Below are 23,483 nucleotides of genomic sequence, written 5' to 3' on the forward strand. Positions count from 1 at the left end.
ATATATATATATATCTATGTGTGTGTGATTTGAAGAGAGAGGCTATCATGATTTAAAATAGGTTTTTAATATAATGACAACTATCTTATCTTAAAAAAAAACATCACTAAACCACAAGAAAAAAAAGGAGGGGTTTCACGAGCACATGCCCCAAGAGTTAGAACTGATTGAAAGAGAACGAATGAGACAGAGAAAGAACAGTGTAGATAGAATTCTATGGAGAGGAGTTGGGGGAAGAAATCATTTTATTGACCCTTAGGCTCTCTATTTATAGGAGTTTGTTTACTTTGTTATGGAATGGGGGGACCATTATGAAAATTGTATTTAATACAATTAATGTGCTAATTAATATCAAATTTATATTATTATTGGAATGTGGTTGGCGAATCAACATGCTTTCGCTCGGTCGGCCGAAGCAACCGGCTGCGTGATTGTCGCTTCTACCAAGATAGATCAGTCGGCTAGTCTTGATCGGTCGGCCTTTTTGAAAGACTCAGCAGTTAGAACCGTAAAGAAGTCTGTCAGCTAGATCCATCAGTACTGAAGATCGATTGACTCGATCAAGCTATTGGTCCTCAGAAGACCGGTTCAAATTAAGCTTTGTGAACTCAATGCTTTGATTGTTGAGCCATTATCCTTAATCGTTCGATCGTTTTTTGATTCATGATGACACTTTTAGTAGAAGAAAATTGAAAAAAAATTAAAAAAAAAATGCTGCATTATGCTCCAGTATAAAACAAAAACCCAACCAACCTCTCACAAAACAAAAGGCCAAGAAGAAAAATATATAATAAAAGAAAAAAAAAATTTCCCAAATCAACCATATGAACTTAAATTTAATAGAACCAGACAAGACTTATCAAAACAAACTCACATGAAGTAGTGACCATGTTGTCTCACCTTTCAAAATTTAAAATAGTAAGCCCTTGGAATAACTCATAGTCAAATCAATGGAAATACATGAGAAGACAAAAATGTCAACTATCATTCATTAAATTCAAGTGATCATGAAGCACCCAACATTAAGAAAGAGTTATGGAATGGAGACACATAATTTTATAATGTGTTTTTTTTTAATATAATTATTATTAAATTTACATAATTAATGTAGATTAATGCTTCATTAATGAGGATAATCATTGGAGACAATTGAAATTTCATCAATCTATAATTTTTTTTAATTAAAGTTCATAGTGGGACCCAAATAATTAAAAGTGCCAAAATATAATGAATTTTAAAATAATTATTAATTGAATTAGCTAAAAACTTGATTTTTTGTTGTTGTAATATTTTAATTGAGAAAATTAAAGGATATCTCTTAAGATGCTTTTTAAATTTTTTTTTTTAATTTAAGGATAATTATATACATAGCACTCGAAATATTGCTATTTAAAAAAATAATATTCAGGTAATTTTTTTATTGAGAATTTAAGAAAAATAAAAAAATAAACTGATTTTTTATCATGAATTTTAATATTTGAGTAAGAATTTAAAAAATTTATAAATAAGTGCTAGATTTGTAAATAATAACGTTTCAAGGGCATTTTATTTTATAAACTTTTAATGATTTACTTATTATTTATTGCAAAATATAAAATTAACTAGGTGAAAATTTTTATTTAATCAATAATTAAGTTAAAATAAAATTTATCTTTTCCAAACAGCAGAAAGGGGTATGCATGTAAATATCAAATTTGGAATGGTAAATATGTAAATACATAAGAATTATGCGGAATGTATGTACATGGCCGATCTTTTGCATGGGCCCGACCGGTTCCCAGTTCACGTGGTGGACCGCACAGAACCGCGAATGAAACAGACGAGAGGCCGGTCAACAGACGACATGGTCCGTGTTTGCTGGGCCCACAACCGCCGGCCCATGTTCTACGTCTGGTGTCAGTGCGGCGCAGGCCGCCGCCGGGTTCGGCCACCGTATTCTTCGTTGGTATCAGCGTTTCCGTATCCACACAATGGGTACAATCACCGAAGATAACGGAAACCAGTTTGGAAAGAGGAAATAATTAATATGCTTGGGATGTATTTCGATCAAATTTTTAATAGATCTGACAAATATTTTAAAATTTATAATTATATTTTTTTTTAAAAAAATATTTATTAATTAATATATTTTATATTTTTCCTCAAAATAAATTCAATGAGAAGACTAATAAATATAATTTAGTTTCCTTATTAAGAGAAATGACTCATATTTCCAAAATATATTCATTCTGTATACATCAAAATAACCAGCACGAATCTCAAAGTATTTGGAACAGTCCGGATGACGGCCAGATAACTAAGGCGTCTCGCCGCCCTACGTGTGGTCAAGAATCGACCGACACACCATGGTGGGAAATTTAAACGGCAGACCAAGCCGACAGTCCCTACTGACCGGGGCGTAAGCGAGAAACCTCGATCACGGCTAATCCACCGACCGCCTTTACTGTGGCGGACGAGATCAACATTTGACCAGACGTCTAGGTCGATCGACACGTACTTCAGAGAGGCACATTCGTCTCTCAGCTGGAGGCAGCCATTCAATTACGACCATGTTAAATTTAAATTATAATACAAATATAGTATGAAATACATACAATCAATAAGGGCATTCATTATATTTAAAGCGATTTCCACAATTGTTCACTTATTTATATAATTGTACAAAATACACTCCTATAAATATAAGGCAAAAATACGAACAAATGGACATTTACCAATTCACTCTACAAGAAACTCCTGACTTGCTATTATCCCTCTCTCACTCTCTCTTCCTTCCTTCACTCAATCATAAACTCTTTGGGCATATTCACAGAGGACTATTTAGGATCCAACATATTCAAACACTATCATAGGCGGGTCATAAGTCACTGATGTGAAAGCTGGACAGTTGTGTTTGGTAGCAATAGACAATGCAAAAATTTTACTGAAAAATTATGACATGAATCATTTAAATTATTATTTAAATGTTATGTCATATGTGGAAGAAGCACTTTGTATTGTATGAATACAATGAAGGTGTGCAAAGAGTGTCAACACCGACAATCATGTTACGGATGAATACATGCCAAAAAAACTTATTCATGAAAATGTTATTTTTGTCGTAGTATTGATTATATTGCTTATCAATAATGTCAACATTATTAGTTTTATTTTGAGACAAGTGAGATATTAATTTTAACCAATTATTTATATAATAAACTTATCTCAAATAAATACCATATTTTTTTAAGATTTAACTTCTTTAAAATTTGACTGAATAATCATCTTATAAATTTCTAAGTTGGAAGTGGCATATATTTACATTGCTACTAATGATTATGATATTGATTTAGGCGGGTCAAAACTTCTCCAATGGTTGCTCTAGAGGAGTCTCCCACCATTCGGTTGAACAATGGCGCAATAAACACAAGTAATGTGCTGCAACCCATAGTTCATTAAGGGCTCGTTTGGGGCGACTTATTTGTGCGGGCAGTGTTTTAAAAACGCCACCCAAATGTTAGTTTCATGCATTCATCCCTCAATTTAATTTACGTTGTTTTGGTTTAACGAATAAAAACGGCCGCGTTATCTGCTCCACGGCACGCATTCACTCGCATGTTTTATACCCCCACCGCCCTCGACACCCTCTGCCATATCATGCTACTCATCTCTCCCATCTCGCCTCGCCGCCGCCCGTCCCGCCTGTTCCATCAGGCTCTGGTCATGGGAGAATTGGCACCAGCGCAACAAAGTTAAGGTTCTATAACCCCATGATCACTTGCTCTTCAAGTATCCCTATTCTCATATTCGGCAGGACAATATAAAATAAAACATCAATCGATGCTTTTATGTAATTTGAGTGAATTGGGTGGTTTAAATGTAACAAAATAAACTTTTGATGCTACATATGCAAATACATAATTGGGCGTTACATATGTATATGCTGCAACACAAGTCTCTTGGTGGGTGGGTGTGTGTGTGTGTGTGCACGCGCGCGCTGAAAGCCTTAGTCTGTTGGTGGCGGGGTCACTGTAAGTCCTCTCAGGTCAAGAATTCAACCCCACCGAGGCGCGGAAGCTTTGAAATTTTAGGCACACGGCACATGCTCTCATTATGGGGTCAAAAAGCGCAGAGAACCAAATATAGATTTTCTTTTCAAAAAAAAAAAAAATATATATAGATATATAAATATATAGATATATATAGATATATACACACACACACACACACACAACAATTAAGCATATGCTAATTTCCTTCAAATGCCAGTTTATAGCAAATCATAGCTACTTCTGCTCTCTATTTTATAATGTTTAAAAATAAAATAAAATTAAAATTAAAATGCCAATAGAAGCGTTTATCTGCGAAATAACCTTTTTTGGCGAATAAAGAAATTAAATATTGGCAATAAATTGTCAGTGGTTTGTGGCCAAAGCTGTCACCAAGAGGCCAAGTATTAAGAAAGGTTGAGCGCTGGCCTGTTCATATATATATATATGGATCAAAACGATGAATATATTAGGGGCTTGAGGATAATTACATAAACAGCACTCAAAAAATTCATATTTATAAAATTAACACATGATTTTTTGAATTGCCGAACTGATGCATTTACGCTGGCCACGATGAACCATTAAGTATTTGATAAAAATGATAAAAAAAGGGTTGGGGATTTCATAATTAATTTTAATATTTGGGTGAGAATTTGAAAAATGGAAGTAAGAGGGAGGTAGATTTGTAAATAGCAATGTTTCAAGTGCTTTGTATGTAAGAAATTACCTGATATTTAACGTCGTACTTTATAGGATCCTTCAGGAAGTACTGGAACTGTAACAAGGATGGAATTGAGCTTAGAAATTTATTCATATTTTATTTTATTAAAAAGCTAGTAGCATTAAGATAACAAATGAGAAGACCCTGAGTAAATATAACTGATCTTGTTTGATTATTTACATACATACCGCACAATTCTTATATATTTACATATCTAACAGCTGAACTTTTATATTTACATATATAACGCTCAAATCTTTAATATGACATCAAAAATATCGCTATTAGTAAGTTTTAAAAGAAAAGTGCACCTTCTCTAGCATAGGTCTATGACACTGAGCATTATAAAAATATGAAAATTTAGATTTTAGATATGTAAATACTTAATAATTGTGTGGTGTGCAGGTAAATCTCCATGATTTTATGATTTGTTCTCATGGTTCTGATTCAAGAGCCATTAATGGCAACCATAGCTTCCATATAATAAAAACTCTAAGAAAATCCTTAACAGGAATTCTGTCTTTCTGGTAGATATAGAAGAATAAATTGATTTGAATGATAATTATTATTATATGGGAAGAAAATTGCAAACAGTACAAAAGTGGATTTCTAACCTGGAAAACCACCTGGGGAATTATTAATCCCAGCAGAGCTAAGGCATAAAACGGCTTTCCTGTACCGAGCAGATAACCTGGCATGAAAGCAAATAGAGTTTTCATAAGTACCATTAAAGCAAATAGCTTTGATCAAGATGCTGAAATAAATATTAGTATAATCGGGTTGCTGAGTAGTAGCACGTGGAATTCAGGAAAATATTTCAAAGCATGGTTTTCGCTGCTTTCAAAGGCCGGGAGTAATTGAATTCATCATCCGGTCACTGCATGTAATAAAACAATAAAGATTAAGAGTTTTTTTTCCGAGTCCCAAATGCTTGTATTGTAACCGCCCGGATTTGTGCTAGCCATGGACCAATGAGATCGAGCCGACTAGTGCTGAGATTGACCATGAAAGACCATATCTACTGATTCTAGCTAGGGGTGAACACGAGTCGAGTCGAGCTCGAGCAACTCTCGACTTGAGTTGGAGCTTGATTAATTGATCGCGTTCGAGCTCGAGCTTAATTCCACGAGTTCAAGCCGGTTTGTTTATTATGAAAGAGAAAACAATATTGTGATCATTCGTGGTGAAAGGGGTCAATTTCTTTGTTTTGAGGGTGATCAACTCCGACATTGGCATATTGGATTTATCGATGCAAGCAATCCACTCTATTCGGCAACTTATGCAGCTTTGGCTGTTGGAAGTCAGGGGTATTGTGGTGGAAGGTGATAATATTAATATTATCAACTTTTTGAGGAAAACTTTGGTTCAGGGGACGTGGCAGGACTTCCCAAACCACAGCCTCAGTTTTGATTTTCTTGTTTCTTTTAGACATGTTATTTTTCATTTTGTTCCTGGGGAGCTTAATCGAGCAGCCCATTTTTGTGCCCAAAGAGCCCTTCCTCATATTTTTTCTCTTTTGTCGGCCTCTGATTCCCAGAAGCTTGTAATAGTCTCCGTGAGGATAGAACCTATGTTGATATTGCCTAAGGGCATGGTGTTGTTCCTCTGTATTCTTTTTTTTTTTTTTTTTAATAATACATTTGCATTCTTTCAAAAAAAAAAGAAAGAGAAAAAAATATCAATTCAAGATAATGTTATGAGAAAATGATAAATAGCATGAGTAATTCCTAGATAAATAATAAGAAATCACTTAATATAAAATATAAAATATTATTTTTAAAAATATTTGTAATAATTTAAAAATAAAGTTTTGAATCTTAAAATGTTATGAGCATATTTATATTAATTGCTTTTTAAATGAACAAACTCACAAGCTAATGAGTCTAGTCATTGATGACTCAGTTCACGAGCCACTTATCAAGCCGAGCTTGAGCCAGCTCACGAGTTAGCTTGGCTCGTTTACAACCATGATTCGGGCATTAAATTGGTAGCCGGCGAACATTACTAACTAGCTCGATCAGTCACTTGAGAGTTCAACTAACTTCATTGAATGGGTTTGGCGACTACAAGAATTGGATCCAAGTGATCAAGTATTGAGTGTGTTAGGATATGTCATCTATAGTAAGTTGATTGGTAAGGTAGGTTGGTTGGGGACCGAGTAGCATGGAGTCAACAAATCGACCAACTGGCTCATTGAATCGGCCAAATAGCAGGTCTTGAGTATACACATTTATGCAGCTCACTATGTGATTTGATACCATCAAATCTTATATAATGAAGACTAATATCTTTATTAACTTTTAGAATCGTAGGAACAAAAGTGATTAACTCAATACATTAGCATTGACTGCAGGGCTTATACACTCTCCTAAACATTCAAGTAACCATGAAATCACATTAGATAGTTCATGGCAAGTGCAACGAAGATCAAGATGTGTTTCAAGGTTATGGAGGCTTCTTAATGTCATTGTGATTCATTAAGAAGAAATTACAGACTTAGTCAGAATAAGCTAACAATGGATTCTATTAGCTAAAAATGCTATTAAGCATTATAAAATTAGCTAAAAATCTTTTTTGTTCATTAGGATATATTTGGATTTTGCAGCATAATTTTTACCACAAAAAAAAAGACTTTCATTTATTTAAATTTTCAAAAATTTTAAATCCAACTGAAATTAAATTTAAACTATCACATTTCTTATCGAAAAATCACAATTTTATAAACTTGTTTTTAGTCTTTTATTTTACTTCCGATGTTAATTAATAGTTCTGATAATAATTCTATGTTGAAATATCAAGCATTTATTGTCTACAAAAATAAAATCATTCATGGTGTTTTTTGCTCATCCAATGTCCTAAAACATACCATTATTTAATTTCAAAAATCTAATTAAATGAAATGTTATTTGGAGTAATTCTTTAATAAATATATTAGACTTATTTTCAAATCAATCTTCAAACAGCACTTTTTGTAACATCATGTTTCAATCAATCTGCTTGGAAATATAAATTAATTCTTTTATTAATATTGTAAAGCACTAAATAAAGATGATTAAAAGCTCAACATAAATTATAACTAAAAATATAATTTAATTTAAATATAAATATGATCAAAAACTAATTTAAAATTAAATTAATTTTTATATTATCAACTAAAAGTAATTCAAAACTAATTGAAAAAACAAAAAAAAATTTACATTTAAAGCTCATGAATAAACTTGTTAAGATGCTCGATTAAAGCACAATATAGACTTAAAGCCTCATATAAAATACAACTAAAAAAATTATTAAATTTACTCAAAATTTTCAAAAAAATATAGCATATTTAATTAATATAAAAATACTTTTGGAGAAAGCAAAACTAAAATCTAAAAAAAGAAGAGAGAGAAATAAAAAAATTGAGATAATCGGTTTCTTATTTGTTTATTGTTTAGAATGATTTACATACATACCACTCATTCCTATGTATTTACATATCTAAAACCTAAACTTTAATTTTAACAAATATGTCACCTTATCTATAGATGAACAAGTGTATTTCACTGTTAAAAGAAAAAAATAGACGCATATTTTATGTGATGTGATGTGAATGATTTGGGTGATGCAAATGACTAAATTGCTCATCCATATAAATTAAAATCATAAAATCGGGGTGGGCAAAGCAAGCTTGAGAGGTTAAGCAAACAACGTAAATATCCTTGTATTATCTTCAGCAATTCTTCTATCATCATACCCTTACTTGGCATTCCTATTTATTAAATTGACTGGAATAAATCATTAATACTTTTATGTTAAATGTGATCATCGAAAAATTATATATTCTTTAGTGTCACACACACACACACACACACACACACACACACACACACACATGATGGCTTCGTCGCTCTCGCTCTCGTTCTGCTAGGGTTCGCCCATGGCCAACCCTGGTTTCTCTGATTCATTGATTCACTGCATCTTCATTGATTTCGTCTTTCCTCGTCTTCGTCATCGCGTCACAGCGGCTCGTTGTATCTCGTGATTCAGCGGCTCTCATGTGAAGGCGTCAGGCTCGGGGGCGACATTGGAAGGACGTCTGGGCTCCAGCTTCTTCTGCGGCTCGTACTTTCGTCATTCCGAGAAGCGCGTGCTCCTTCTGCGGCTCGCGGCTCGTTCTCCATCACCCCGAGAAGCGCGGGTTTCTTCTACGGCTCTTGTCGTCGCTCGCAGTACTGTAAAAGACGACTGGGCGCGAGCTTTCCTCTGGCTTGAATTGCCCACTGCTCGACTTCCCTTTCGGCATTTGCTCTTTCTCTATTGTCGCTTTGTTGTCCCACAGCCCCACCTTCTTCTTTTGGGGATGGCTTCGGACAGATCGTATGTTGCTGCCCTTGCACGTCTCAGGTACACCTAAATCGTCATCTTTTCTTCCTTCATTTGAGTAGGCGTAGGACATCAAGAAGCCTGGTAGGAAGAATGGGAAGTCTGCCATCTTTTTTACATAAGACGATGGTATTCAACTTGTTTCCTCCTGTCGTCTGAATTTGATTGGGAATATTCTATAGGGTCATCCCAAAATGGAGTTCATTCGCAAAGAATTTGAACTTATGCACCTTGTTGGAGAGTGAAAAATTGGACTATTTGATGAGAGACACGTTCTTATTCAAATTAACAAGAAGAAAATTACATGCGCTTATTTGCTAGAAGGATAATCTGGATTGATAACAAAGCAATGAAGATTTTGAAATGGTCTTTGGACTTTGACCCACATGCGGAACCGCCAAGCGTTTCGGTTTGGATTTGCCTCCCTGGTCTGAAATTTCATTATTTTTCTCAAAAAGTGTTGTACTCTATTGCTTCAGCTTACGGAAATCCACTCAATACGGACATTCTTATTTTTAATATTTATCGTTCATCTGAAGTCAAAATACTTGTTGAAAGAAACATCACTTCACCCGTTTCTAAGAAAATCTAGTTGGGCACACAACACCATCAATATTGGCAGAAGATAGAGATTGAGCATTTTCCATCGTATTGTTCGAACTGTCATATGTTCGGCCACTCCAGTTCTCAATGTCACCATCTACACCCCCACCTCAAACCAAAAAAATAAAGTGTTCCGCTAGAGGCTGTGATTTCATCTCATCCCAATGAGCACCATGTTTTTGACACTATTGATCATCAGAAGAATACCCCAGAAGACTTCAATATCTCTGTAGGCAATATGACATCCATTCATTCCCTAATTGTAGTTCCCCAGTCTTTGGAACCTCCTATCACGGGGAAGAGGGAGATTCTTCAGACTCCGCCTGCCATAGAACCTATCGCCGATAATACAGGTAGAAATACTTTTGTTGTTTCACTACCACCTCATCAGGACCAGAAAGATGTTAATGTTACTCAGACTCATGAGGATCATGATGTGCGATGATCTACATCTGTCTGACCACCTTTGGAATCTACTGATCAGATGAGTCAATTTTCGGATGAGGAATGATAAGTCTGCACATTCAGGAGGAAGAAGAAAAATGGAGATCTACTCGAGCTCAGGAATCTGATGGATGATACTTTGGTTACTACGGGCAATGGTACTCACCTTACCAATTTGTTAACCGGCTCGCTTCCGAGAACTCGAGGTAGGATAACTAAAGTGGGACGTCCCTAGCATTTTTTTGCCCTTTTGTGACTTTTTGATTTTTTGTCTTTATATATCTTTGCTTTATTTGGGTTTTGTATGTGTTGTATTGTATGAGTTGGGTTTTCTTTTAGACATTCTTATACAACATTTCTGTATCTTTTTTGTATTAATATATTTGCCCTTAGGATTTTTCAATATATATATATATATATATATATATAGAGAGAGAGAGAGAGAGAGAGAGAGAGAGACGCACACACACACACACACATGCACATAAATGCATCCGTGCATGCCTGCAATAACATTTGTTATCAAATTATGATAGTTCTCACTAGAGCATAATCTCTTTAATCATAATATCACATATTTTTGTAACTAATAGCTAATATAATTGTATTACATCATTCATATTTGCTTTCACTTTTAGCAACTTATATTTCTTGCAATAGTACATTTTCTTGTTTGTATTGATCATAAAATTTTTGAAAAGAAGCATCCCATGCCTCTTATTATGCCATTCAACCATCAACAAGTAGGTTGTGTCATCGTAGTCCACCAATTGACAAAACAAGTTAATTGAGTACTCTGGACTTGATGGCACCAAAACATTAATTTAGATCAACTTCAAATTTATACTAAATAAGTTGGAACACATTGAAACTGCACAATTATCATGGTCGGTAGCACGGTGTGTCAACCTAAATACGAAGGTGTTGGGTTAGATGTGTGACTATGCATTGTGTCTAGATAGCCTTGAGGCTTTTTGTTCTTGTTGGGTGATGATGGATAATGCGTTTATTACGAACGAGTTAAGTAAAATGAATCAGGTTCTTGAATGTAGAGAATATTGGTTGGAAATAAAATGATAACTTTCTAGCTGCCAAATTTGAACACTCACCCCACTAGAAAAAAAATTGGACACAGTTTTGTGGTGCCAAATTGATAACCAACTTCTTTTTCAACCAAAAGGATTGGAACACGTGAAGTAGACTTAAGACCAAGGAGGAGCTCAGTGAAAACCATGGGACAAAAAATCGGTTAGCTCCTTGAGAACCAAATTGATAGTTGTGAGTGTTGACAACATTCTACGGAGGCCATGCAATTCATATGATCTCACTCTTCGATCCAGCCAAGGTTGGTCACTGGATATACGGGAGAAGATGATTGTTAGGGTATTTCCATTAGGTTTGCTTAGTTATTGAATAATACAGCCAATAGAGAGGCATCTAATGTCTACATTGATTATTGAGGAGATAAGTTAGTAATGATTGTCTCCCAATCGCTTGTTATTTCTAGAGCCGATACAGCACAATGAGTTAAAAATCCTCATAAGTGTTGATTCATTTTCAATAGTGGTGGATTTGTCCTGCCGTTGAGAAGGCTGGTAGAGCAAACATTAGTGTCTTGCAGTCTCTATACAAAATTTAAAAGGCAAACACCAACATGAAAAATTGCTACACCGAGAGATCAAGAAAGAAAGCCTTGGGGAAAAACAACGAGAGACAACAAATAGACAAAGAAATGCTGATTTTCAGAGGATGTCAGGTCTTCTTCTTAAGCTCTCCAAGTTATACCTGAACTCATTTAGTGTGCCTTATATTTGTGTTGCTGCATAATAATTCTGTGTATGCCTATCAGTTGTTAACTTGTCTTAAGAGACTCTTAGCAAGAAAGCATTAAGGTTAGCATAACGCAACATCTATTGTAGTCATAATGGCCGAGGAAGCATACCTAACCATGTGGGTGAGAAGCTTTGGCTCATCAATAGGGTGACTTAATCTGTACGTAGAAGTGAATGCTAACTTCTTAATTTTTGCACGGCATCCAGCATACGATAAGTGTGATTCAGTGAGGATGGGTTTGTAAGTTGAAGACTCCGAGCAACTCCTAAAAAGGCATTTAGGGCTGCAAGATTTCTAGAAAGAGTTGAGAAGGCAAGTGTTTGGATAGTGTTGAGAAATTTAGGGCAAAGAATCAAGAATCGACACAAATCTAGAATAAAACACAGAGATTTACCGAGGTTCGGCAATGAGCTTACGTTCTCAGGAGCAGAACGGCGATTTCACTATTCCATAAGGAAAATTTGGTACATTCCCATAGGGTTACACACAAATATATAGATAAAACTCACAGATAAAATTACTAAAATGTGCAAGCTCCCCCAACCCACTTAACTCCAAGAGACACATCTCTTTACTCCAAGTGAGACACACCTCATTCCAAGAGACACACATCCTCATTCCAAGAGACACATCTCTTCTCTTCAAGAGACACATCTTCATTAAAAGAGACACATCTCTTCACTTAAAGAGACACGCCACTTCATTTCAAGAAAAACATCTCTTCATTCCAAAAGACACATCTCTTCTATTCAAGAGACATCTCTTCACTCCAAGAGACACATCTCTTCTACCAATTTCTGGTATATGAGTCATATCTAACAAATTTTCACCTTGACAAATATTCAACCCTTTAGAAGAAAGATACGTTGGAGTTTCTCATAAACCAAAGTGGGTTGGGCTATAATGTCGTCTACTAACTACAAACATTCAATAAGTTCAATCAATGCAAGAACTTGTTGATATTAACTGGCATGGTCAACATATCAGTTGCATCTTCATCAGTATGAACCTGATTTTCAGCTAGATAAATGACACTGTCTGTCACAATGCAATTGAAATCCACCTTGCTCAACACCCAGCTCTTTTACTAGCCTAGCAAGCCATAATTTTGTATTATCATCATATGATTCAACAGAGTGAACTTCACCTACAACTACCCCAACAGTTTCAGTTTATAGATATTATCTGCAGTGATTTTTTCTTTCATCACAGTCATTGTACCTTTAACAATTCTGATGATTTCTCTCTTCTCATCTGTCTTTAGGAATAAAACAAGTTCTATGTAAAATGTCCAAGGAAATTAAATTCTTTTTCAAATCAGAAATATGTCTTACGTCACATAATATTCTGACAGTATCATCATACAACTTAATTTTGACTTCATCAATACCAGCAATATTGCAACATCTATCATCACCCAAATAGCTGATCCAAAATCAAATAATATGTATGAAGTAAACAACTCCATGTTAGATGTTATGTGATAAGAGCATCCTGAATTAAAAATTCATGCATTCTTCAACTGAGTTGTTGTAACTGAAAGTATATCACAATCACTGCAATCTGAATTATCACTCTGCATCATATTCACAGACTTGAAAGATACACCATGTTTCTCATCAGTCTGCTTCTTAAGCTTTAGACAATCTCTCTTCATATGACTCGGCTTCTTGCACTTGTTACAACGAATCATCTTTTTTGTCTTTAAACTTTGACCTAGAATTTCGCCTTTCAGAATTCTCATTCTCCTCCCTTCCACGATCTTGATTACCCTTAACATATAAACTATCATCATGAGAGTTTTTTCCTGCATTATGCTTCCGCTGATTGTGAGCCAACAATGCTACAGTAGTCTCATCAACTTTGATGGTTTCTTTCTCATTTGTAAGAATAGTCACCAGGTGTTCTTTAGAGGAAGACAATGAAAACAACAAAACCATTGTCCAGTCTTCATTCTTAGTACTCACATCAAGTCATGATAAATTTGAGATTATTTGATTGAAAACACTCACATGTTGCGCCAGATCAAAGTCTTCTTGCATCTTCAACCCATACAGTTTTTGCTTCAAATACAATTTATTCTTCAGAGATTTGGACATAAACTGAGTTTCCAATTTCTTTCATACTTCTCCTAGAAATTTCAAATTTATAAAATGATATATAATCTCATATATTAGACATAAACGTATGGTACTTGCCGCTCGTTGTTGCAATTCTTCTCAATCTTCATCTTCCATATTATCAGGCTTCGTTGCTCGCAAAACCTTCAAGATTCCTTGTTGTGCAAACAAATCTTTCACCTTTGTTTGTCACAATCCGAAGTTCCCGGTTCCATCATATTTTATCACTTTGAATTTTACAACAGATAATGTCATCTGAAATTACTCTTATCACTATCTGTCGCGATTCTCGATTCAGGGAAGACTGATTTCTGAAATCGCGTTCCTTCTTATCGTCGAACCGTCCAAACTCCTTCGCTTAACTCCTCTGCATCGGCGCCTGGTCCAAACAGTCTCAAACCTTCTCGTCGAACTCCCTGAAGCCCACTCACCAACTCCTCTGCAAATTGCCTCGCTGAAACTGCCGCAAACCGTCAGTCTTCCTCTTCCTCTTTGATATCCTCTGTGAAACTGCCGCAAACTGCCTCCTCCCACGATTCGCAAACTTACCTGCAAAGCACCGAAGCTGCAAACTCCTTCTAGTCGCTGAAGTTGCTTCGTCGCAGAAACTTCTCCTGGTCGCTGACCTTCGTCTGGTCGCGATGCCACGAATCCCTCTCGTCGAACCACTCGCCTTCATCTCCCAACAGTCGCAATCCTCAAACTCCCCGAAGCCCTGGCCAAACCTTTCTACCAAATCATCGAATCCTTCTTCCTACTTCCTGCGCCGAACTTTTCTGCCTAGAACCTCGCTCTGATACCACTTGTTGAGAAATTTATGACAAAGAAAATCAAGAATCGACACAAAGCCAGAAGAAAACACAGAGATTTAACGAGATTCAGTAATGAGCCTACGTCCTCGGGAGACGAACGGCGATTTCACTATTCCAAAAAAAGAATTTGGTATATTATCATAGGGTTACACACAAATATATAGATAAAACTCACAAATAAAATTACTAAAACGCCCTCACTCTCCCAACCCACTTAACTCCAAGAGACACATCTTCACTCCAAGTGAGACATCTCTTCACTCCAAGAGACACACCTCTTCACTTCAAGAGACACATCTCTTCACTCCAAGAGACGCATCTCTTCTACCAATTTCTGGTATATGAGTCACATCTAACAGAGAGTCATTCTAATTCTAGTAAGGATAAGGAGTGTCCATAAAAGCAATGTTTGTACAAGTGCGAACCACACGAAGGCTTTAAGGAGAGTGAGCTAGGAAGGGTGGTACAACAACGCATCTAAACCAATGTGAAAACAATATAGTTAGAAAATTTTGTTCCTATGTGAATTATTTGATGATGATGATTTGATGATGTCGAGGAGTGTCCATCGGAAGTAAGGCATAGACTAAGAGAACTCCCTACAGTGCTTCTATAACTTGAGTCCCTAAGAAGAGAATGGTACATTAGCTGACATAATAGATAACAAGTAGGTGCAAAGTGGGGGACAGTTTTGGCTTTTACGTGGTAGTTTGCATTGACGGTCTATTAGCATCTCAAATCTATTGAGGGTGAGGAGTGCACATTGAGGCAAACACGTGAACAATTGCTCATTTTACTAAGGAAACTAGAAGGAAAAGTTTCTAGGATAGAAGAGAGTGTCAGTTGAGCAACGAATTATCGTGGGATGCAATAATTTGCATCGCTAAAGGAATATTTATGGTTGTTGCCTAAGTCCTGAGCAAGACACTTTTCTGTATAGATTTTGTTTGGGAGCTTTGATTAATACGACCTAGTTGTCTGGTTATTGTGGCCAACTATCTGATGGGTTGATCATCTGGTACATGCCGATACGTGCTCTTAGTGAAATCATCTAGCAGAGTCTTAGCTGGCAGTTTCAGGTTGTTGTTAACGAGTATTTCTAGTTACTAATTATCCGGATAAAATTGATTGCATGAGATAAATGCATTGAGCGTTATTCATTGAATGTTGTGGTACTCTTATGTAAAAGAACGCATATATTTACTATATTTGATGTGTTATAATTTATCTTTTACTCAAAAAAAAAATTAATTAAATGAAATAGTTCTGCCCAGAAATGAGATGTGAGGTTAGGTGACCCAGTGGACGGCTTGGTCAGAGGACCCAATAGACGAACTGTTTTTCCTTAGATCACAGCCCCGATTTTAGCGACTCAAATTGAGTCAAAATTTTGACATATATTGTCTATCAATCAATATGGCAATAAGCTATCCAACTTCCACAATGAATCAAATAATGACTTTCACATACCTGCAATGGATAACTGAGTTATGTCAATCGCACCAACGCAAATCCATTTGGCTGCTTCAGGACCAAAAGCAACTGGAAGTGACTATTAGCCAATAGAAAGATATCAGTATATCCCACATTGGGTAAGCTTAGGTTAAATTAACTACAGATCCCAAAAAAAGCTTATTTTGACAGTGAGGAAGCTAACCTGCAGCCCCAAAGCCCTGTCTCCTTCAAGACTTTTAAAATCATTAACAATTGCAATACCCAGCTACAGAGTGAAAATTACAGAAGATTTAGAACAATTTAGTTACTTAAACTACATAAATTACGTAGCTATGAACACCATACCCCAGCTATGCTGTACAAGAGTGTAAGCACAACAATGTCTGGAGTAAGAGTTCCAAACAATGCCTGGCCAGCCCACCTATTAAGAAAATTATACAAAAAATAACTACCATATTTCATGCTTGAAACAGAAAATAAAGTGTATTGTGTAAGCTATAGGTCTATTTTTATACCATGGTAGAGCAATGTAGCTTGACCCCAAAGCAAAATTTCCAATCCATCCATTTTGCTTGAGCTACAAGAAAAAATGTGGCCGGAAAAGAACATGGAAAAATTCGGGAGTTTGCTCAGCTTTTGCACAGATTTACAAAATAAAGTGATGAGATACGAGATAGATAGTTTACATTTAAAGAGAATAAGGTGCATCAACCTTTAACGGGGGAGCAGAATAAATGTATGAAATGAAAGATCCTCCCAAAGCTAGGTAAAATATAACTGGGGTCTTGTGGCCTGCCTGATAAGAGGAAAGATGAGCACTGCCATGTATGAGGTTTCATTCGGTATTGCAAACAAATTAATATCAATATCTTAAGTGGCTTACCCACACGTCTAATAGACCTGCCAAACCAATGCCTCCGAGTAGCAGCAACCAAATCTGAGTTATAACCTAAACAAGTATACTTTTTAAGTTTTTATATGATAATTAACCCAAGGAAAATAAATTTTGCATCTAATGATACTCCTGTGAAAAAAAATGAAACTGCTAAATGCATAATAAAGTTCATGCAACAATTTAAGGAAGACAAATAAAGTTCATGTAACAATTTAAAAAAAGTTCATGCAACAATTTAAGGAAGACAAAACCTCATATCCACTGCTAACCGCCAATTAAAATAAAAAAAAAATACTAACTTGACATTTATTCATTCTCTCCCATTCAGGCAATGCAAAGACCTTCATTCATTTCTATCATGCAATACCTCCAAGTTTTCTCCATTCGTCCAAGGCTCTTCATTGTTCCCCCCTTGCTTCTCTCAGCCTCCTCCACTGCCTCTCACACAACCCAAATTCTCTCTATCTCCTCATCGTGAGAACCCGAATCCCTCAGCTCCCAATTTTCTCTCTCGAATCCTTGCTTCACTTCTCGTCTCACGCAAAATCTCTCAGCCTCCTAAACCAACTCTAAACCTATCTCATTCGGCCTCTGCTCTTGCCAAACTCACCTGCACCCAGCACCTCCGTCCTCCAAAACTGCCATTTCCTATCTACTCTCGTCAAAATCCTCAACTTCTCTGTTCAATTCGAGTAAGCCACTACAGTTCCAAACTCCTTCATATCAAACTCCTGGCTCCATCAAGCGGCAACACTGTTTGTTGTAGCTCATCAGAGCCGCCAGTCCACCCATAGAACAACTTTTGCTCTCCCTTTTATTCATGAGAACAAGACAAATGAACAGCTCTTGCCCGACCTGAAGCCACACTCCCACTCATCAGCACAAACACTCATTCTCCTCTCGTCTCTTCCTTGTTACCATACTCCCATGGATAGCCCGGACCCCCTTCTCTCATCTTCCTCTTTGTTGCACTGTTCTTGGCCCTACTTGACCTGCTCTCCTTGCCTAACAATCTCACTCCTATTCAACGGTTCAAAACCACAACAGCAGCAAACCTTCTGCGCTCCTCAATCCGCAGTCGAGCCATTATAGCCCCTTTTCATTGCATACACCATCGGCAAACTTTGAAACCACCTACCCAAGACAATCCTCTCTCTCTCTCTCTCTCTCTCTCTATATATATATATATAGAAAAAATCAAAAAGTCAAAAACAAAATTAGAAATACAGCATAAAAATATTATCTATTTCACACTTCCAGTTCGTCATTTCGCCGCCCCGAACTGGTCGGCCTCACACACAAAAGCATAAAAATAAGAATATAAATACTCGTTCGTGTGGTTCCAACATGACAGAAAAATCAGACAAATTTAAGTATTTGTTCAGGTTGTTTCAATCCAATGAGAATCCATTAAATACTTATTTGCGAGTTCTAACATGGTAGAAAAAGTATCTCTCACACAAGTAACTAAAGGCCTATGCACGTTTTCGGCGCGAGTATGTTAGAAGACACACGACCATGGTGTTTCAAAACACTTATCAGTCCTTGCTCTCCCGACAATATATTGGGTGGCTGTTAGAATTTGGACTGTCGTATGACCAACATAAAAGCCAAAGAGCACTTAAGACTTAAATTGACTAAATAATAAAATGGAAAGACAAATTACATATTGCTAACCAAAGAAAGACAAGGTTTAAAATAAAAATAAATTACAAATTTTAAACACTAAGCAGACTTACAAGGGATTCGACAGCTCAACTACGAGCACAAATGAAACTTATAAAGAATTCAACAACTCAATCACAAACATAAGCAGGACCTCCTCACTTCGAGTAAATAGCCGTGAACTTTCAGAATTTTAAAGCAGATAGAATTAAATAGTAAAAAAAATTCTCATTTATTTACAAAGGGAGAGTAAAGGTTGAGGGAACCACCATATTAAATTATAACTTATAAGGAAACAAAATGATGACATCATGAAACACCTAAAAGATGTTTATTCTTTCCCAATTTGCAACCTGATCTGCAACCTTCATACACAAGCGAATGGAAGGTGAAGTCTGAGATCAAAACAGAATATTTGCACACATTTGGACAATCCTAATTTTAAATAAATTTCGGATCTTACATGAAATTCATGAATTTTTTTCAATTCAGACAAACTTTCTCGAAATTCATGCAAATATCTTAAAAACTCTCAAGACTATAAAATGAATCATTCGAAACAAGTGTAACAAGTGTGTGCACATTATCAAATTTAATCGCAGCATAACTTGTGCAAATACATCTTGCAAATGCACCAAAATTCATGCAAGTATATCAAGTGTGTGCACATTATCAAATTTGGAAGCCTGCCTATACTCTGTTGTCATCCTAAATGCTTAAATTTGAACATCTAATGATGTTGAAGACTTAAAATTATATTTATATATCTTGCTCGGAATAATGTGCATTCTAAAGAGCTTAAAAATCTTGCATGTGCTCTAACCAACATGTTGAACATAGAAATAAATGGTCTAACAATACTGTGCAGGCTGAAAAGAGAAACAAACTCAAATTATCATTACTTCGAAAAGTGTGCCAAACGCTTAGCTATCTAAATTTATCGATTGAAGAAATATGCATGTGCTCCGACTAGAACATTAAAAGCTCAATATAATCTAAGAATGTTGCACAAACCAAAAGAAGATAAGGAATTTTAATTTTTTTCATCGAAAAGTGTGCAAAAATTTTAAAAAGCTTGCAAATTCTTTGAATTTTACAAAATCTTGTTACAAAATCAAAAAAGTCAAAAGGACGAGTTATAAATGATCTTGAGTGGGACACCTTGTCTATAGAGCAACGTCAAAAATTCCACCTAACTAATTTGGCCCTTCTTCTCTCAAGCATAGATGACAAAACCGAGCTTATATTTAGTCAATCCAATTCTCTTCACAAAAATCAGAATTTATGAAACTGATGCTTCAAGAAATTCTCAAATAATAAAAATTAAATAAATTATAATTATAATTATTACAAGCATAATTCTACAATAATTATCACGTTGAAAGTAAATTCTCAACTGAAGGATTTTATTTATAAAATCAAACCATCAAGTTATAATCCCTGAAGATGATTGTGTTAAAAGTGAATTCGAAATCAAAGTCAGGCTCTCAAAAAACATGTGTAAAAAATTAAATTCTTCGTTGACTGTTGTGTTGATAGAAAATCTTAATCAGAGAGGTTCATTTCCAAGATTCAAATCATCAATTACAATTAACCAATCTCAAATAAACCATACAAGTGATAAATTTCTCCAACGATGGTTGAGTTGATAGAAAATTTAACCATAATAGTTCAATCATAAAACCAATCACTCAAGTTACACGTACAAAAATTCAAAACTTAGATACTTATGTTGAAGGTGAAATATCAACTGGAGGGGTATGCTCTAAAACTAAAATTTCATGTTAAAAATTCAAAGTCTCAATTTGAAAATAGTAAACTCATATGCTAATTACAAACCAAATTCTCTACAAATAGGCCCGATCTCCTATAAAAAGGGTGGAGTCGAGAGGCTGTCCAATATAACAAATGAACTTAACACTATGAAGCCAATCCTCTATGAGCAAGATAAAGAGTTGGCAATGTTCAAATGCAATTGATTCAAGCATCTCGATGATGGTTATGTTGATTGAAAGTCTTAACCAAAAGGACTTCTATTTTCAAAATGCCTTAAAATTTAACAAAAATCATGTCAAATTTAAAACCTAAATATTCAGGTGAAATAAATCACTCAAAGCAAAGAGCAAACATCATTCAACATCCACATCAATTTATCAAGACAAATTTATAATTAATCTAAGCTCACAAATAGTGAATGTCATGTCAATTATATCATTATATTACTCTCAAGTCAATCTACACTACTAAAGATATGTGAGAACCTCCATCTGCGTTATTTGATCAATTAGATCTATATTATAACAACTAGAATCAAAGTCCTTTGATTGGGTGATTTAGCTAGACATACTCAATTATATCATGGTCATGATAATAGCCCGTATATTCAAATAGCTTTCTTCCCTTTGAGATGTGAATTGTATGGCATATTTGATTGAGCATAAAGCCTCTTTTAACTAATAAGATTGACTTATATTTGTCCCCTTAAATAAACTTTTGCCCCAAGTTTATAGAATCTCATTGGATGAAACAACTCATTACTTCTTACAAGGTATATTCTATTAAGTTGGGTAGACTATCTCTTCTAAGTAGTCAAGAAACCATGACAATCCAAAACGACCAAACCATGAGATCTTAATCGAATTCGCCATCATCCCCCTCACCATCCACTTTAAGCTCACAATAATAAATTTCTTAATCAAAAAATTAAAATATTTAACGTCTTAATGATTAGCCTTAATAAAAAATTCTCTCTCATTATCGGGAGGGATAATTAATAATAGAGGATTCGACCTATGGGAAACCTCAAACCCCAGATCAAAAAATACACACAAAATGAGAGAAATCTTTGGGTAGTGTTTCATCTACAAGTTAATCTACTTTCTAAAAATTGAACTGGAACCTTATGTAGAACTCTTCATCATTCAAGGGCGGTCGAGGCATAAATTTTTGGAGCCAAGAGCTACGAAGGTAATAGCAGTGGCGGGCTACGTCCGACAACTGCATAGACCAGATAAGGGTGTGTAGGAAGTAACCAACGCTTGTGCTCGATTAGGAAGGAGCTTATTTCCTGTACTCTGAATATATTTCAATATTTTTTTCCTTTTCTTTATTAGATATTTCAATTTTTTTTGTTTTTCAATTTTGGTGGGATTTTTAAACTTCAAAGGATTCTAATTTCCTAGTTTGTAGACCGGTATGTCAACCACTATATTATATACAGTAGGTTATAACTCATTATTTTAGTGGAATAAAATTTTCTCAAGTTTCTTCATAGTATTAGAGTCGCACATATCGACCCATATGGAGGCTTCCGCTTCCCTCGCCCGTAGTACATCTTAGGAGGAGATCATCGCCTCCATTGCGCTGTCTTGGTTGTTTGTTACTTCAAAGACCTGCTCGTTCCTATTCTAGGCAGACATCTCCTTAATTCGTGATCATTATTTGCAGTTGCTAATTTACTTGTCTAATCCTGAGCGACTGAGGAGCCGAAATTTATCGAGACGTAAGTTAACCGTACAACACAAGTGCATGTGTCAAGTAGTAATGCAGTTCAAGAGTAACGCGTATCGATCCCACAGGAAAAGTGTAATATTTATTTCCACAGAAAAATCTCTAGTTCAGTAATTTAGCTAACCTAGCTTAGTGTTTATCAAAAGAAGGCTTTTAAATCGTAAGGTCCTAACAAAATAGAGAACTTAGCAATTGAAAGAAAAGCAGAAAACATAAGGTAGTTCGTGAGTTCCTTCAAGATAGAAGAGGCTCGTACCTCTGTGATATAGGGATCGTGGCGATCGTGATTTTTCCTAAATATTTTCCTACGTGATTGTTGTCAATTGAAGACAGTACTCATTATGCATATGTCTAAGTCAAAAGAAGTTTAGAATTCATGAAGTTGAGGCTTCCTCAATCCTAATGGCATTCCGCATGACTTTTCCAATCACCTGGGATGATTGCAAAATTCCACCGGAATATGTTTATCCTCTCAGAATTTTATGGTCGGTCCTTCGATTCCACTACGTAATGGTTAGAGTTCATACTTTAACGAAATATTTTAACTTCCTACTTGGTCAGACTATGAATAAAATAAGTTCAAAGGTTAATCAACAATATAAGCAATGTAAGCACAAGAAAATGATTAACGGAAAAACATTACGAAAAAATCCACGATAAATCCATTACTCTCTACATCACAGAGACACGGAGAAAAACTTATCCACTCATTACAGAGAAAACCATAATGAAACACAACATATGAAAATCCATTGCAAACAACATACATATGAAAAACTTACAAGAAATTGTTTCCTCTGCAAAGTCAGCACATTTCCATCTCATACAAACTCTCTCACAACTCACAAAGAAAAAACTCTCTCTTAAAGGTTTCCACCCAAGGAAGACAACCTCAAGAGATCCCTCAAAATCTCTCTCAAACTCTCTTCTTTCGGCCTCCAGGTCTTCTCTGATCTAAAACACCCTCCAAGAAGCCCTAAGATTTGATTTTATAGCAAGAATCACGGTTTAGGAAATCAAATTTCCTTCCTA

The 23,483-nt window shown here is 35.5% G+C and overlaps 1 protein-coding gene across 1 annotated transcript in view; it reads right to left on the reverse strand.

Annotated features, from left to right (window-relative positions):
- Window positions 1-4,296: 4,296 nt before the first annotated feature.
- Window positions 4,297-23,483, reverse strand: part of LOC110023188 (chlorophyll synthase, chloroplastic) — a 54,976-nt gene continuing 35,789 nt past the window's right edge. The window contains exons 7-15 of the mRNA XM_020722467.1: window positions 17,265-17,330; window positions 17,094-17,177; window positions 16,897-16,958; window positions 16,727-16,802; window positions 16,584-16,646; window positions 16,397-16,478; window positions 5,367-5,443; window positions 4,759-4,806; window positions 4,297-4,457 (exon numbers count right to left, since the gene is read on the reverse strand). Coding sequence (XP_020578126.1) covers window positions 4,395-4,457; window positions 4,759-4,806; window positions 5,367-5,443; window positions 16,397-16,478; window positions 16,584-16,646; window positions 16,727-16,802; window positions 16,897-16,958; window positions 17,094-17,177; window positions 17,265-17,330 — 621 coding nt within the window. The 3' untranslated portion in view covers window positions 4,297-4,394. The remainder of the gene's footprint in view (window positions 4,458-4,758; window positions 4,807-5,366; window positions 5,444-16,396; window positions 16,479-16,583; window positions 16,647-16,726; window positions 16,803-16,896; window positions 16,959-17,093; window positions 17,178-17,264; window positions 17,331-23,483) is intronic.

Source organism: Phalaenopsis equestris, unplaced genomic scaffold (assembly GCF_001263595.1).
Source record: "Phalaenopsis equestris unplaced genomic scaffold, ASM126359v1 Scaffold000223, whole genome shotgun sequence".
In the NCBI taxonomy this organism is placed as follows: Eukaryota; Viridiplantae; Streptophyta; class Magnoliopsida; order Asparagales; family Orchidaceae; genus Phalaenopsis; species Phalaenopsis equestris.